The 15,457-nt window shown below is 41.7% G+C and overlaps 1 protein-coding gene across 2 annotated transcripts in view; it reads right to left on the bottom strand.

Annotated features, from left to right (window-relative positions):
- col14a1a (collagen, type XIV, alpha 1a) overlaps nt 1-12,265 on the bottom strand; it is a 65,869-nt gene extending 53,604 nt beyond the window's left edge. For both annotated transcript variants that reach the window (XM_047032862.1, XM_047032868.1), the window contains exons 1-5: nt 12,020-12,265; nt 10,474-10,597; nt 6,815-6,931; nt 4,575-4,718; nt 4,238-4,327 (exon numbers count right to left, since the gene is read on the bottom strand). In XM_047032862.1, the coding sequence (XP_046888818.1) occupies nt 4,238-4,327; nt 4,575-4,718; nt 6,815-6,931; nt 10,474-10,537 (415 nt within the window). In that variant the 5' untranslated portion in view covers nt 10,538-10,597; nt 12,020-12,265. The remainder of the gene's footprint in view (nt 1-4,237; nt 4,328-4,574; nt 4,719-6,814; nt 6,932-10,473; nt 10,598-12,019) is intronic.
- Between the last annotated feature and the right edge of the window lie 3,192 nt (nt 12,266-15,457).

A 15,457-nucleotide genomic window follows, 5' to 3' on the forward strand; every position in this document is an offset into this window, starting at 1 on the left:
AAACAAAACAAAAAACAGAAGAACTGAACTGATCCACTTATAGGATTACCTATTTAACTGTGTTCTCCTATTGTTATACACAGAAAGACTGGATATATTGCGGGTGTATTTCTGCATTGTTCCCTCAAGGCTGAAGATTGGAGGTCAAGGCTGGTCCCTGGCTTTCAGAGGTGCTTCTTCACACTCCACCTCCCCAGACATCACCTGTTACCAGTGACTGTCCATCTATTCATCAAAACTCTCTGTGGTCTCATTATGACCCCATCCAACCTACACACAGACACACACACACTCACACACACACCGTTGGACCCTCATGTTCACTCTCTGACTCACTCCCCCCTCTCTCCTCCACTCTGTCTCTCTCTTCACCCTCTCCCACTTGACCTTGTGGGTCAGGTAGTTTGAAACTTCAGTTTTGTCAGAAGGTTTTAACACTCTTGGCTGTCATTAGATCAACGACTGGGGAGGCAAAGACAAAATAAATGATCATGTAAGAAATTAAGGGGGCCATTAATAATGGGGGGGGGGCACTCCAGGATGGTGTCTTGTGGTGGGAAGATGGATGAAGAGAAAATCCCATCGCCGTCCATCTCAACCATCCCCTGGATCGGGTTGCCAGTCTTTATATGTGAAGGACGGTTATATATATATGTGTGTGTGTGTGTGTGTATGTGTGTGTGTGTAAGTCAGAGTGTGTGAGTGTGTGCATTTGTGTGTTTGTAAATTAAACGGCTCCTTATTGAATAAACAGAACCCATGTGGGATTACACAACTTGTATTTGAAAAAGATGTTCAAGTCATAGAACCATATACAGTATATTCAATTGCTGCACCTGGTGGGGGAAAGGAGAGGGTTGTCAGGGCTACTCCTACAGTTTGTTAAAGTCAGGGATGTTAAGCGAAACAATAACCTGCCAGACACCTCCCCGACACTGATCATGAAAAAACCTGGTAATCTTGCAACCAGTAATAACGAACATCACCACTTCCTCCACCTTCCTTCTGCACAAGGACAAGACACGAAAAAGCACTGCTGACTACAATGCTGACTGTATATTTTTGTTTGTTTCTTTAGTCCCAAAGAAGCAAAGTAGCAACAATTTTCCTGTAAGAGTTATTTTCACAAAATAACTGCTTTTGTATAATAACAGGGAAGACATCTTAACCTTTAAATTGCTTTGATTACATAGGGAAACCAATATTCTACAGTGAAAACTAAGTATTGAAAACTGATTACATTTTATTTTAGAGACTATGCTTCAATATGAAAAAATAACTTTTGTACAAGCACAATCGGGTCATGGCTGTATTTCTTTAACTACAGCCCTAATGATTTTGGATGTTGATGGCTGAATGATGAAGCATGATGATGGTCAGTGTGTACACCAGTTTAGCTGGGCCAGCTAGGCACAGAGCTGTGTGGATTAGCCATGTGGGTGCAGTGATTAGTGGGTAGTCAGCTGTTGAATTACTGTAATCTCCAGGGAAACTTCATTCAGTTGCTTAATCAGTGAGAGATTAAGAGAGTCAAGACCTTATGACTGTCAAGCATAGGATACTTAATGATCAAAAAACGAATCTCAAAACAACAACAAAACAAACAAAACAATTGAAGAGCAGATTTTACAAATTGTAAAATGTCTTTGTCAACAGGTGTCTGCTGTGCATTCCTCAGTAACAACCAATAACTCAAAGTACTTCCTGGCCCTCAGTCCTGCCCCCTAACAAAGCAGGTCAGCCCTGACCTTTATTAGGCCCAAGTCCCCACACTTATTATGGGATGCTTGTGAGTGAGACAGACGTGCCCTCTGATCTGTCAGGCCTCTTACTGCAGGTCCAGACAAAGTCTGCCCCAAGGCTGCATCAACTAGATCCAGGCGCTCAAACTAATGGCTTTTCGGGATGCTAGCTCCGTTACACCTCTCCCTTAAAACACCCCTAAGTACTGTACTTCCTTCCTTTCTTTATGTCGTCGATTCCAAACTTCCTTTTCTTTCCACCCTCCTTCGTTCCTCCCTTTATTACTTTCTCTCTTTTTCCAATCATTCCTTTCATCTGGCCTTTCTTACTTTGTGTGGGGAGAGTGGGTTCAGATGCAGACACATCCCATCCAGCCAGAAGTTTTTTGACGTCTGGAAAGATTCACCTATAGACCTCTTAGCCAAACATGATTCTTTTTGGTCACAGCGACTAATGAAAGCTTTGTGTCGAATTTATGATGACACAAATTAGTGAATAAGCACGCTATTACGATATCAGTAACTAATAGCTAAAAGCAAACATCTGTGTTCTTTGTTTTTGCTTTGTTTTTGCATCAAGGGCCATCAGTTTAGTCAGCCTTGCAGACTATACGGTGAGCTATATAATTCAGTCTGATACAAGGCCCTCGACAGTAGTATCTCAAAGCGAATACATCCATGAAGTGAGATTGGGACGACCGAGGCCGACCAAGCTGGTTAAGTTATTTTTCCAACACTGTTCCAACGAATAATTAAACCCAACTCAATCATCCATGCTCTTACAAAGTACCCATAATTACCGGCATCAACGTTCCATCAGTAACCTCCTACCATCCAGTAACAAACCCCTGTTTACAGGAGTTAATGGCAAGAATTGCCAGCCAAAGAGACTTTCAATACTGTAAAAACAAAGACTTTCACACAGAACCACCAGTTAGTGTCTGAGAGCCTGCCACAGGAAGATTCATGTCTGAGTCTTCGTCTGATGGCCATCGATCCCCCTGACCCTCGCGTTATGGTAAAGAGATCAGGGTTTGGAGGGGTGCACATAGCACACTATCTCCACCCAGTTCAGCAAATGCATTCCTTTCCATTCTCAGGTTTCATAGAGAAGAGGGGGAACATATTTAGTAGCGAAAGAGGGCATTTTGCTGCCAACCAAATAAACATACTTCCATTATTCAGCTGGTCGGGAAGGGAAGAGAGAGGGCGAAAGATAGAGAGAGATGAGAGAAAAAGAAAGACAGAGGGAGAGAGAGGGAGAGATATACCGTATTTCTTCGAATAAACGCCGCCTTCGAATAAACGCTGCACCAAAAATGAACGTTGCGTAATAAACGCCGGAAAAAAAAATCTGAAAATCAACCCCAGTATTTATTACACAATGTACATAACTTTCTGCACAGCTTTCAGTTTGAAAGCTAACGTGTTTGAACGTTTCGGCTTGCTGCTTTAGAATTTTTATTTTATTTTTATTGTTGCTTGCTTTTCTACAGGTACACCTTCACTTATTGCGATTGATGTTGTTTAATTGTAACTTCTTCAACTACATGCTCTTATGGTTCTTCCCTTTGGCACTTATTTTGGATGTTCACAAATGTGTTTCATGTTTTTCTTGTTGTTAATATCAGTGACTTATGCACTTTGTAAAGCTCTCTCTTGGAAGTCGCTTTGGATAAAAGCATCTGCTAAATGAATACATGTAAATTTAAATTTCTACACAATGTAGAACACTTGTATTGGAGACACACCTAATTGATAGCCAATGAGAAAGGGAGTTGCCGCACTCATAGACAAACAAATAATAGACAAAGAGGTCAGGGTAGTAAATGAAACATGCGTTTTTAGCTGCATGATTCATAAATATAGAGAGAAAGTAAGACAGAGAGAGAGAGAGAGAGAGAGAGAGAGAGAGAGAGAGAGAGAGAGAGAGAGAGAGAGAGAGAGAGAGATAGAGAGAGAGGGAGAGAGGGAAAGAAAAAAAGCAAAAAAAGAGAGAGAAAGAGAAACAAATATGTTTTTACACTATTGAAATTAAATCACTTTCCTTTCATTTGGAGTCATGAGCCCATTGTGTCTCAGCAAACTACAGTGGCGACAAGCTAAAAAAAGGTTATCCGTGAGCAGTCATTTGGAAAAGCAATTTAGCAGCATCTTACATCTTAAGCTTCCTTAAAAAATATATTTTTTACCATACATACAATTTCTGTACATAGCCCCAAATTGACAACATTTGTCTTAGCTGTCCTGTTGATTCATACAATTTTTACAAAAATAGGATTTGGTTTGAAGTACATATTTTATGATTGTATGTATTGCCACATTTGTATTTTACCCCCTCTCCCTGCTGTAAACCACTTAGGTAAGTTTGTTAACTTTAACATCCCATGAAAGTCAATGTATTGTTTTGGAATGGTATTGAAAAGTGTGTGAGTGTGTGTGTTTCAGTGCGGGAGAGAGAACCTGCAAATAGAAAGACACACACACACACATACCTCCAGAGATCTCATTGACATGTTCAAGTCCAGGTGGTTCACTCATCTTTGGGGGCTGGGTATCTTCTCCCTCTGGGTCTTCATCCTGGGCTGGGGGGCGTAGGGGGCACACATTACAGTCAGGTCAGCTGGAGTCAGTTCCAATCCCATAGATTAGAACATAACAGAATACAAATAACAGAATAAAATAGGGTAGAAAAGAATAGAATACCATTGGGAAACCATGACCTCCCTTTAGGTAATAGACTGAGAACAGGTGCAACCGTTTTTAACAGTCAAATTTCAATCCAACAAAAAAAGGCCACCATGCCAGAGAGACGTAGATGATGTCCCCTACCTGTATAGTCTCCGTGGAGGGCTTTGCTCTGCTGGTTCCCACTCAGGGCGATGACACTGACCGTGTATTCCTTTGTGGGATCAAAATCTGTTATCACCACTTTACTCTCCCCTTTTGGAATGCGCAGCTCGTGCTGTTTCCCACCTGGTAGAGGAATTAGGAATGGCATCAGTATTCACTACCTCCATGTTTCATTACTGTTAACCAAGCAATCAGTGGTTCATTCCACGTTCAGGCACAGGGAGTATCGATGTCAAGCATTGTAGTGTACAACAGTGGACTGACTACTGGCATTCTTGTTGCCAGAAGCCTGTGTGTGTGTGTTTGGAGCTATGTGTGTTGGGCTTAGAGGGCAGAGCTGAGACCAAAGTTGATCGCTACTGATGCAGCACGCATCAGCATTGCGTCTGTTGTGAGGAAATGACTAAGTTACTAATCATAGCAAGAAATGTAAAATCAACAATACATTTAGGGTCACATACAAACACACACTCCTCTCTTCTCCTGTCCTCTCCTTTCTATTCCTATCCATTCTTCTCATCTAGGCTTGGCAAGCACATCTACTGTGTAGTGGACTTCAGGTCACATTATTGACCAATTAGGCTCATTCAGATCCCCCAGCCCTGTGGAGATCGATAGACAGATAGACTGGGCCTGCTTTATCAGCTCCAATCACACTACTTGCTCCAGAGGGGTGTTGAAAGTGTCAAGTCAGGAGTGGCCAGACAAATACGAATAGACTAGAATTCTGCATTGATTCTGTGAATCATTGCAAAGAAATCCATGCTAATATGCTGACACACAGCAGTAAATGCAAGTCTGCAAGTCAAGACAGCATAGAGAGTTGATGTATATTCTCAGAACAGTGGTGTGCCTAACCTCATTCTATAATATCACCACAGAAGGTACAATGCAGAGATATTTCCCCTCATACTTGAAAATGCAATACAAGACTTTTAGAACGTGCGTACACGTGTGCAGTTGTGTGTGTGTGTTTGTAAAACTCCACTGGGTGGTCCTGAAGACCTGCCTGATGAGACAGAGGGGGAACGAGGGAGGGAGACTGAGTGAGAGTAGCCAGCGAGGGAGACCGCACTTCACTGATGCGGACAAGTCTTTCTTCAGAAACATGATCAACCTGATGATATGCTGCGGTTGACTCTGCGCTGTGATCTGGGACCTGGCATCTGTTCCAGTTTACGGAAGACCTGGCACAGTGAACACATATAGCCAGAGTCGGCTGTGCACTGCCCAAGCTAGCTGGCCTGGTTAAATATATTATTTACTATTAACAAAGTGTATTGTTACCTTATTTTGACAGGCCCTTCATACAGTAGACAGTCTGTAGATATAGATCAAATACTCAGCTAACCCTAAATGTATACTTTTGTTTGACTTTTGATAGCATATGGCTTTTAATGTCTTTTGAAAAGATTCATAGATTGCAAGATCTTCAGAAGTTACGAGACTCCTTTCTCTTGGCTAAATGTCTCTATTTGCATATGTCTTCAGTGCAAGAGACCAACTACTGTATACTGTAGTAGACAAATGTTCCTTTTCTGAATCATGTTAGCATTCAGGATTAAGACCTATGTCCTTCAAAGAATCACAATCATGTCATATTCCTTTGTTGCTCTTTGTTCCTAAAGTGTATCGGTTTAAAACCGAGGGGCCAGTTTGGCGGTCTGATGACAATCTGTTGGCCACATGCTGAGCAAAACCTGCAGTGACAGTATCTGTGTCCAGATCACTCCTTAATCCCAGATTGTTATGGGCTCGGAATTTCAAGTCAAAGTCAAACAAGGTGAATATACCTCCGCACTGAAATGTGTCACTATCACATCTCCTCACGATCAGTATTTATATAAGCCCTACTCCCTCAGAGTATTTTGTAAGATGCGCTTGGGGAATATAATTGTTTATTTTCTAAAGTGCAGTATGCACAGACATCATAGGAAAAGATACACTCAGAGAAGGAATCTTCCATGTAGAACCTGTGCCTTTAGGGAAAATAAGAAATAAAAAGGTTTGGGGTAGAACCTTTTTTGAGGTCTGACAGAAAACATTTGGGTCCTAATTTCAGCCTTTGACAGAGTTCTGTGAGAAAGCACATATCTACATACATTATTTCCCATATGGTTCTCCCTGACCTGATGGGGTTCCATCTTGGACATCTCATTCTTAGGGTTCCCATAAACAGATGAATGGTTCTGAGAATGGAAGGTCATTGTGCATCTTACCTGGTTTGGTGACGTATATAAATATATAGCTGTCAAAATCTCCTTTCGGTTCTTTCCACGAGACATGTAATTTGTTTGTTCCCAGTTCTTTAAACCGTATTCTTCGTGGACTTGAAACTAGAATAAAAATAAAATGTCTTATTAACACAGTGTCATTGTGATAAACCTGGTAAATTGATGAATATGTCAGACTCAATCCTGTGGTGTTTATGCAACAAATGTGAGACGTTAGCTTTGTTAGTGACATTCATGCACTCACACACAAACACAAACACATAAATCTGCAACTAAATGAACCAAATATGACCCTGCAACAAACAGTGCACAGCACAAAGACACAGTGGTGAACGAGGTTGTGCTGCTAACCGTCTCTCTTTCCCTCCCTAAATACATTCTTTCAAATAGATGGAAATCTCTAAGCCAATTACATCATCTGCAAATCCTTCCAAGACAGCAGGTGTTTCAGATTCTAAAATCAACTAATGTTTTATCTATACAGTTTAGTTTCATGGAGAATCCATTTATGGTACGAACCGTATGATATTTTTCCTTCTGTCACAGTGGAAACTTCAACAGTCTCTCCTCAGAATGACATTGAAACAGCCAGCTTGATATCTACAGTTTGCATTCTGGCATGGTGATGGCATTAACAGAAGTAGCTGCAGAGAGGAGATTGCAGCTTGACAGATTGTTTCTCAGCTATAGAATACTTCTCTTCTACTGATTCATGTCATTGTCACCTGTTCACCTAATTGAGTTGGTTAGTTTACTTAACGGCGTAAATCCCCACAACCACACCACTGTTTTCCCACCTGAAAGTGTGGCTATTAAACAAAGGATTTTTGTTAATCACACCCGAGCCCCACCGAAAACCACAACCATTTGCTTCCTTATCAACCATCAATTGTCATCTTTATATGTCAACATTCTTGAAGATGACAAATGGTCAATTTTCAATCTGTGTCCATCAGAACCAGAGTGAAGACATATAAAGATAATTGGGCATACAGAAATATAGTATTGCAGTGAAAGAAGTTGTGGATAAGAGGAGTGTGAATAAGGGAGACACAATGCTCACAAACCTGATGGGTATCCCTTTGTCAAGTGGCAATCCAACCTCCTCCATAACTTGAACATTGTGTGAGCGTGCACACCTGTGTTGTGCTTCACACCTGTGCTCGGCCGTCCACCTGTGAGCTGACATCTACCCACGCGAAAAGCCAATTTATGTTTTATGTGGCCATAAAGTAACGTCGTAAACGAGCCACTTTCTAAAACCCAATTTAAAGCCAAGCGCATAACGAAACTGTTATTCTTATAATTTCTCCTTTGGGTTTATGCTGAATGAAGAATAAGTAGCACTACAAATTCACGCTTTAAGCCTGAGTGATTGCACATGAATTGGGTCGACGGAGAACCGCTAATAACTTGGTGAGTATTGTCACCAGTGGCAGGGGGCTCGGGGTTTGGGGGTTTGGGGGTTTGGGGGTTGAGTGGGATGGAGGCTGGGGTATGGGGAGGTGGGGGTTGGGGGGCTGAGGGCTTGGGGGTTCGGGGACTGGGGGCTGGGGGATTGGGTTGGGTTGGGTTGAGTTGGAATGCGTCCCCCAACCGTGACTTAAAAGACCCGTAGAACAAGAGTAAAAGAGTGAATAATTAAACAAATACCTTTGAGTCTGAGCTTTCTCAGTATGGAGAGATCAGGAACTTCATGGTATGGATGAATATAACTTATTAGCCTGCTGCTAATCTGGGATGTGGAGGTGAATCTCCCTTACAATTGTTTTTTTGCCAGCTACCCCTCTTCCAAGTTGGCCTACCCTTTACTTTTGCTCCTCAGAAATGAACCCTGAAGTCTGTGAGAGCTTGTGCAGGCTGGTGTGTTTTCCTCGCGAGTTTGAGTGTGACAAGTGCTGACTTGTCATTTTGTTGTGGAGACAGGTTGAAAAGCGAGGTTGTATGCGTGGGTGTGTGTGTGTGCACGCGTGCGCTGTCTATTCATTAGAGCAGTGCTCCACGACTCTGTACCAGTCTTTGATGTGGTTTATCTGTGTGCTGTGTGAGGACACTCCTGCCTCAGTGTTGGCAGATAAGACGTCACCCAAATCCACATGGTTCACATTCCTTTTATAAGTCTTTTATCAGCGCTCTTCCGCTTGTCTACCTGGCTGAAGGCCTCATCGCCTTGGAACGTTTATCTTTTCAGCAACATGAAAATCCATACAGAGAGCATATGAAAATGTAGGCCTCAGCTTGATCCCCATGTACGCTGTGCAGTAGAGTTTGACAGGTTTACTCTGAGCTGTTCAATCAAATTTTCCAGTCTTAAGGACTCTGGAAAATGTCGTTTTTATTTAATGATTTCCTTCATTTAAACGCAGGCAGGATTTTTAAGAATCCGGCTTGTGTGCTTTAATTATACACAGACATGTTTAGATATTCCCTACATTTGCTGTGAGGACGCTTTTTTGTGTGTCTTTGTCAAAACTGCTAATTACTAATCAGTCGACCCATTGCCCACATTAATTCAGCAATCTACATGGAAACGCACACGTACACATACAATTTCACACACACAAACAAAAAATTCCACTGCTTTTAAATGAGCCAATCTGAGACCTAATGTGATGCTGTGCGGTAGAGCACGGCCTTGACCTGCCCAGACAGACAATCAATAGTGAATCATTACACTTAACGATGCTGTCATAATCAGCAGAGTCAAGATGCCTAACAACACCACACAGCAGAAAAGGAGGATTAAGATGGATTATCAGAGTAGACGATAAGCAAACTGAGTGGAGACACACCGTGGAATACTATATTCATGAGATGAGGAAAACGTAAATGGTGATCGTTGAAATAAAATCATTATTTTACGCTTTGCGACCTACTTGATATTCAAATGGGATCATCAGAACAAATCCCTCCAAGATCCCTACAGCTCGGCAAACTGTTTTTTTTTCACACAAAGCCCAGAGATGATTGACGGAACACATAGTCAGTCTAGATTGTGCTGATATTGTTCATTTGGTGTGGGATTGTGGGATTGATATGATTTGTTTTTCTTTTCATTATTTCTTTAAATAGTTCATGACCATCTATAGGTTCTCTCACTCCAAGGCCAAGAAGGAATGTGAGCACACAACACACGCACACTCATGGGAAATTCAATGTTTCAATCTCCCTGGAGTCCTTGACCAGTCACATATTGCCATTCAGATATTATCTCAGTATGGATAGTTTACCACTTCCTATTCTCAGTGTTGCAAGACCAAGGCCAGGACAAATAGCAAGCGGCCTAAGACAGATAGCACCACAGTGAGAACAATCACCTTGAGGAGATCAAGCTGATGGATATTATACACAGTCTGATCACAACAGTCATCAGATACAATTCTGTAATATCCTGTTTACTCAAGCTGTTTGTTATTCTTACGCTTGAACATAAGCAAGCATAACAATACATAGCATAAGTATTAGAAATGAACATTAAGCCTCGCCGAAGCACTGCCGGCAGCAAAACAGAGACAAGCCAGTGGGGTGAAGCAGTGTTTTGACATGAAGACGAGATGTTGGTGGACCAAACCTAGACGTCAAAAGTAGAAGATAGAGAGGAAGCAGAAGCCACTTCAGGGATTCAGGCTGAAGCTGGGACATACCTTGACCCAGGGCAGGGGCAGGGAGGTGAGAAGAGAGAGCCAGGAGAAGCAGCGGAGCCCACATCTTCAACTATCTGAGAACCAGCACCCTCGTTGCACTGATACTGTACTGATCCTTTTATACCTAGAGAACAGAAAGAGATAATTATACCCCTTTCCAGAGTTTGAGGGGCAGGGGGATGTAATGAGATAGAGGGAGATAAAAAGGTTGATAGATAACGAGATCAGAGAGTTCACCAGTGGACATTGCAACAGAGTGCTGTAGATTCAATGAGGTTTTGTTGCCTTGAGCCACAGATCCAGAATCAGTCATTAGTTCTACTGCTATTACTTCTCACCACTACAGGAGACAAGCTCATCTGAACTAGGACTGGACCCATACTTTAGGGCAACATCTCCCCACTCCATCACCCTCTGAGTGGGGCTGGAGGAGGAGAGCACCCCCACCACCACCACAACACCACCCACCCAATATATCTACGAACACAGTGGAGGATGTTGTTAACTTTTGATGGACAGGCTCCAGAGAAGATTTCCTGAGTGCCATCGTTGACAATGAGCCCAAGCAGTTCTCCTTTCAGACTGCCACTCATCATTAGAGGGAGAATAAACAGACTGGTTGAAACAGCAGATGGACTGCCATTCCTCTTCAGGGCTGTGCTGACATTGTGACTTAGGGCAATAATGAAGATGGCGCTCACTAGATATACTTTTTCAGACGGGAATACTTCACAAAGCGTTCATGCATTGGATTCTTTCCTTCCTCTTTCTTTTCTTTCCTTCTGTTCTTCCTTCCTTTCTCCTTTTCTTCCTTTCATTGCCCCTCCCTTCCTTCATTTAGTAATCTTTTCCACTACGTTTTATCACTTAATTGATAAATAAGTTATCAGAACTGTTTCTACATCGACACATTGCTGAAGTTGGTTAAATGCATGTTATAGTCCAATTCTTTATTTAAATTAGGTTTTTGAAATCATTTTGTGGCTTAACGCTGAGTCATGTGAGTTATTTAAACTTTATTTAATAACGTCAACGCTCATAAAACGAAAGTCCTTGCTACAAAAATGTAAATAGTACAGTTACTTTGTTTCATCATTGTCATTCCTGCCAACCACATAGCACCTCGCCATATAGTTTCAAGATATCACACCAAAAGTTTCTGCCAAAACTTAAATGTAGACTTTTATCAATGCCGAAAAAAAACACACATACATGTTATCATCGGACACACCTTCAGTCCTCAAATGTCCATTCAGAGACAGAAACTGAATTTAGGATATGTTATCAGATGATATGACCTAAATGCCATGAGCCTATATTTTTTATTGGAATTTTAAAAATCGACAACTAAAAGTTAATGGCGAACTGGGTCTCCACTCATAATTTGAGGCCAATTTGAGGGCAATTGTGTGGTATGCTACAGATGTCCTAGAGAACTATTATTCATTCGTTCAGTCACTTGCTCACACCTATTCTTAAACATGTCACATAGAATGAATGCATCAATCAATAAATAAACGAATGAAAAGGCAATCATCACCCATACCTCACAAGTCATCAATCCAATGTTCGTGCTTTTACCCGCGGCGTATAGCTGTCTCTCACTACCCCAGAGTGTGACTACCTCTACGGGCTCTCCGACTGTCCCTCTCCGGTTCGAATTCCGTCAGTCTATAGTAGATGTTTTGGTGGGTGTTTCTTTCGTCGTTATTCACCCATCCCTCAAGCTATTCCAACCCTCTACTTCACCTCATTTCATCCCGGGGACGAGCAGAATAAAAAAAAAAATGCAACCAATTGCTGCAGTGCAGGACGGCGCAGACTGAGGGTTTAATTCCACAGCCTTAGGCACTTTTGTTTCCCCTCGTCACAACTTGTCACATATATATCTGAATCCATTCGCGAACAAGAATACTTCAATTGTCTTTTGTTCTTTTTACTAACATGAGTCCGATACGAGCCAGGCACCTCTGAAGTTGATGCTCTCTTTCTTTCTAGTAAGGTATTGCGTGGCAGGTGCGCGGGTCACTCTGATGCGCTTGGCGCTCTGACACCGAGGATGTTTAGAAATTTAGCACGTGAATTACCACAATGTAAAAACTGTGCAGATAAACCATCTGTTATAGCAGTAAACAGAGGTAACAAAAATGCCTATTGCTGTTTAAAATCAAAGTCTCTCATCAACCCAGAAATGTTTTCTTAAACAAATAACCTTGGGCTAATCGTGCCATTACTAATTGGTAAAAGCAAGCTGGAAGCTCTAACGACAATACTGAAGTTATTGATTTTATCGGCTAAAGGGGGGAAAGGTGAAGACACCTCTTAACTTGCCTCAAGGGCTTATGAATGTGAAACATGGGAACCAAAGAGTGGAGCATGGCATGTCTGTGAAGTGCACCAGGTGTAACCTACCTGCCCTCCCTCTCCACCCCATCAAGCGTTCTGGGTCCAGACACTGTAATCAGGTTTGGTGGTACTTCTCCTCCCCCACTATGACGCCCCAGCTCCCACCCCCACCCACTTCACCAGCCCTGCAGGATGAGAGAAACCAGATGGGATGACAGTCCACATGATACTTGGCACATCATCTGTCTGTCTTTGCAGTGCAGTGAATGAACGGCTGGCTGCTGCCTAAGAATCAACTCATTTTGTACACCATCAATCAAGATGGAATGACGGAGATTATGTATTTTTTGGAATGTGTGTAAGAGGTAATGATGCCAGGACGTATGTGTGTGCATGTGTGTGTGTTTGATTCCTTCCTAGTAGTCTTCTCAACCGTAACTTAAATGTTGTGGTTTAATGACTTTATATTTGACTAGTACAACATCAAACGTTCCAGTTGAGGTTGAATGAGTGAATGTATGAATCTACATATGCATCCACATGATACCAAGTGAGGAGACACCACAGTGAAACACATAGAGTTCATCATAATAGGGAGTTTTGAATTGAATTAAAACGTTTTTATATTTTTATATTTATGTATATACATGTTTATTTATGGAGTTGTTCTCCCTGGGTCTACAATGACATTTTTGTTCCTTTGAGTCTCAGTATGTATGTTTTCTGTGCGTGTATGTCTTACATCTATCTGTGTGTGTGTGTGTGTGTATATGTGTTCACAGCCTCTACAAGTTTCTACAATCTCTGTGTGTCTGTTTGTGGAGAACTCGTCCTGCCCAGTAGACGGAGGACCAGACCTGCCCAGTGGATGAACTGCTGCAGTGCTGCATCCATTATTCCTCCAAATACTGTAGAAATGATGAATAAATTAATCAAGGAGCGTCTTCAGAGTTTATCTATAGTTCACTGAGCCCAGCCATATGGTCCCTTGGAAGTCATATAAGTAACACAGAATGGAATGTGCAATACCAGTTTAGAGAGTTAAATTTGTACTCAAACCTGTTAATAATGGGAAATGAATATGAAAAGAAAAATCTTTACCATGTGAGACACTTTTTTCTGACCTGAAGTGAAGATAATTTTTGAGTGAAAACTATCTGTCCACTTTGTGGAAGTCTTAGTGGAGTTCTTGGGACACGAAGCATCACATTTTGTGTATGAATGGGAGAAATTCAAAATTTCCACAGGAAATCATGTAATTCTTAGTATTTTGTGTAGCTGCACAGTAAGTCAATTGCATAGTCTCCCCACCCACTAATTACGCCATTTCACTTTATTACTGAAGTTAGAAGAGGGATTATTTAACAATCTCTCAGTCATGCATGCATCAGTAAAGAGACACCTGTTTCCGTTCTCTCCTGAATGGTGACTTTGGAACCTCTCTCACACTCACAAATACTTGGTCCCAAATAACAAGCCATTTAATACCCAGGTATAGAGGACTAATCATTGGGCCTAGTGACTTAACTCAACTAGCACCATGACATTTGCCTGCATCTTGTCATTATCTGCCTAGTTAGTCAGTACGGCTTCTCTGTTTCAACTTTGTGTGAACTTGCTGTGTGCTCCTCAGTACTGAAGCAACTGCAAACTCTGAAGATTGTCCACTGTACCATGAATAGCCCGCTTTGTTTGAATGAGTGGGTCAAACTTTGTGTTATCTGTGAGTGTGTTTACATTGTAGCTAGGTTGCCGTCAGGGGCTGGGGGTCTGCAGACACACCTCTGGCTACAAAGGAAGACCTCCTATTAGTGGGCCAGTGGGAATGAGTTCAAACAAGAACTCTTGGTGGCTGCAAGTGTTTTTCCCAGTTTAGACCCAGTCAATGAGGCAATTCTCACAGACTGTCCAGTCACAATAGTAAGAACAATGTCAAATACTAGAATGTCATATTCCTGTAGTCTTTTACAGTCACATGTGCTTTAGTTTAATTTGTCTGTTTTGATTTTAGTTTTTCTCTTTCCATGTTTTAAATTCTGTTCTTGGCTTTTTGGATTCCATATTAACATGTGTGTTGTGTGCCAGAGTGGCTTGAGACCGAGAACCTCCGAAAACATCAACAGAATCAGCCAAGTGTCTTGTTTAGTTTGTCTGCATTACTGAGATTGAATGTATGCATACATTTTGTGTTCTGTGAAATAGGACTGAGCCTTTTGAACACTGATTAAATATGTATATATATATATGTGATTATATATATTACATGGTAGCTATATTTCCATTACCTATACATTGTACATAAACTGTATATCTTGAGATTGGTACAAAAAAGGTGAGAGGAAAGGGGGGGGGAGGAGATGCAGTTGAGATGCAGTTTATCAGATGGATGGCTGAGATGTTCCTTTGTGATAAACATCATTCATCACCTGACTGTCACTCACCCTGGGGGGTGGGGTGACATGTTGTGTGGTAGGGGGTGTGGTTGTGTATGTGTGTGTTTGGGTGAATGGGATGGTTCGCTGCTTTAAAACTGAGGAGCTGGGGAACTAGTACAAAATCTAACTCACTCCCAGTGAGGTGTGGTATTTAGACCTCAGATCTATCAGTTGGTTACTGGTCCAAAAGTTGTAACTAACTC

This window comes from Hypomesus transpacificus, chromosome 2 (assembly GCF_021917145.1).
Source record: "Hypomesus transpacificus isolate Combined female chromosome 2, fHypTra1, whole genome shotgun sequence".
In the NCBI taxonomy this organism is placed as follows: Eukaryota; Metazoa; Chordata; class Actinopteri; order Osmeriformes; family Osmeridae; genus Hypomesus; species Hypomesus transpacificus.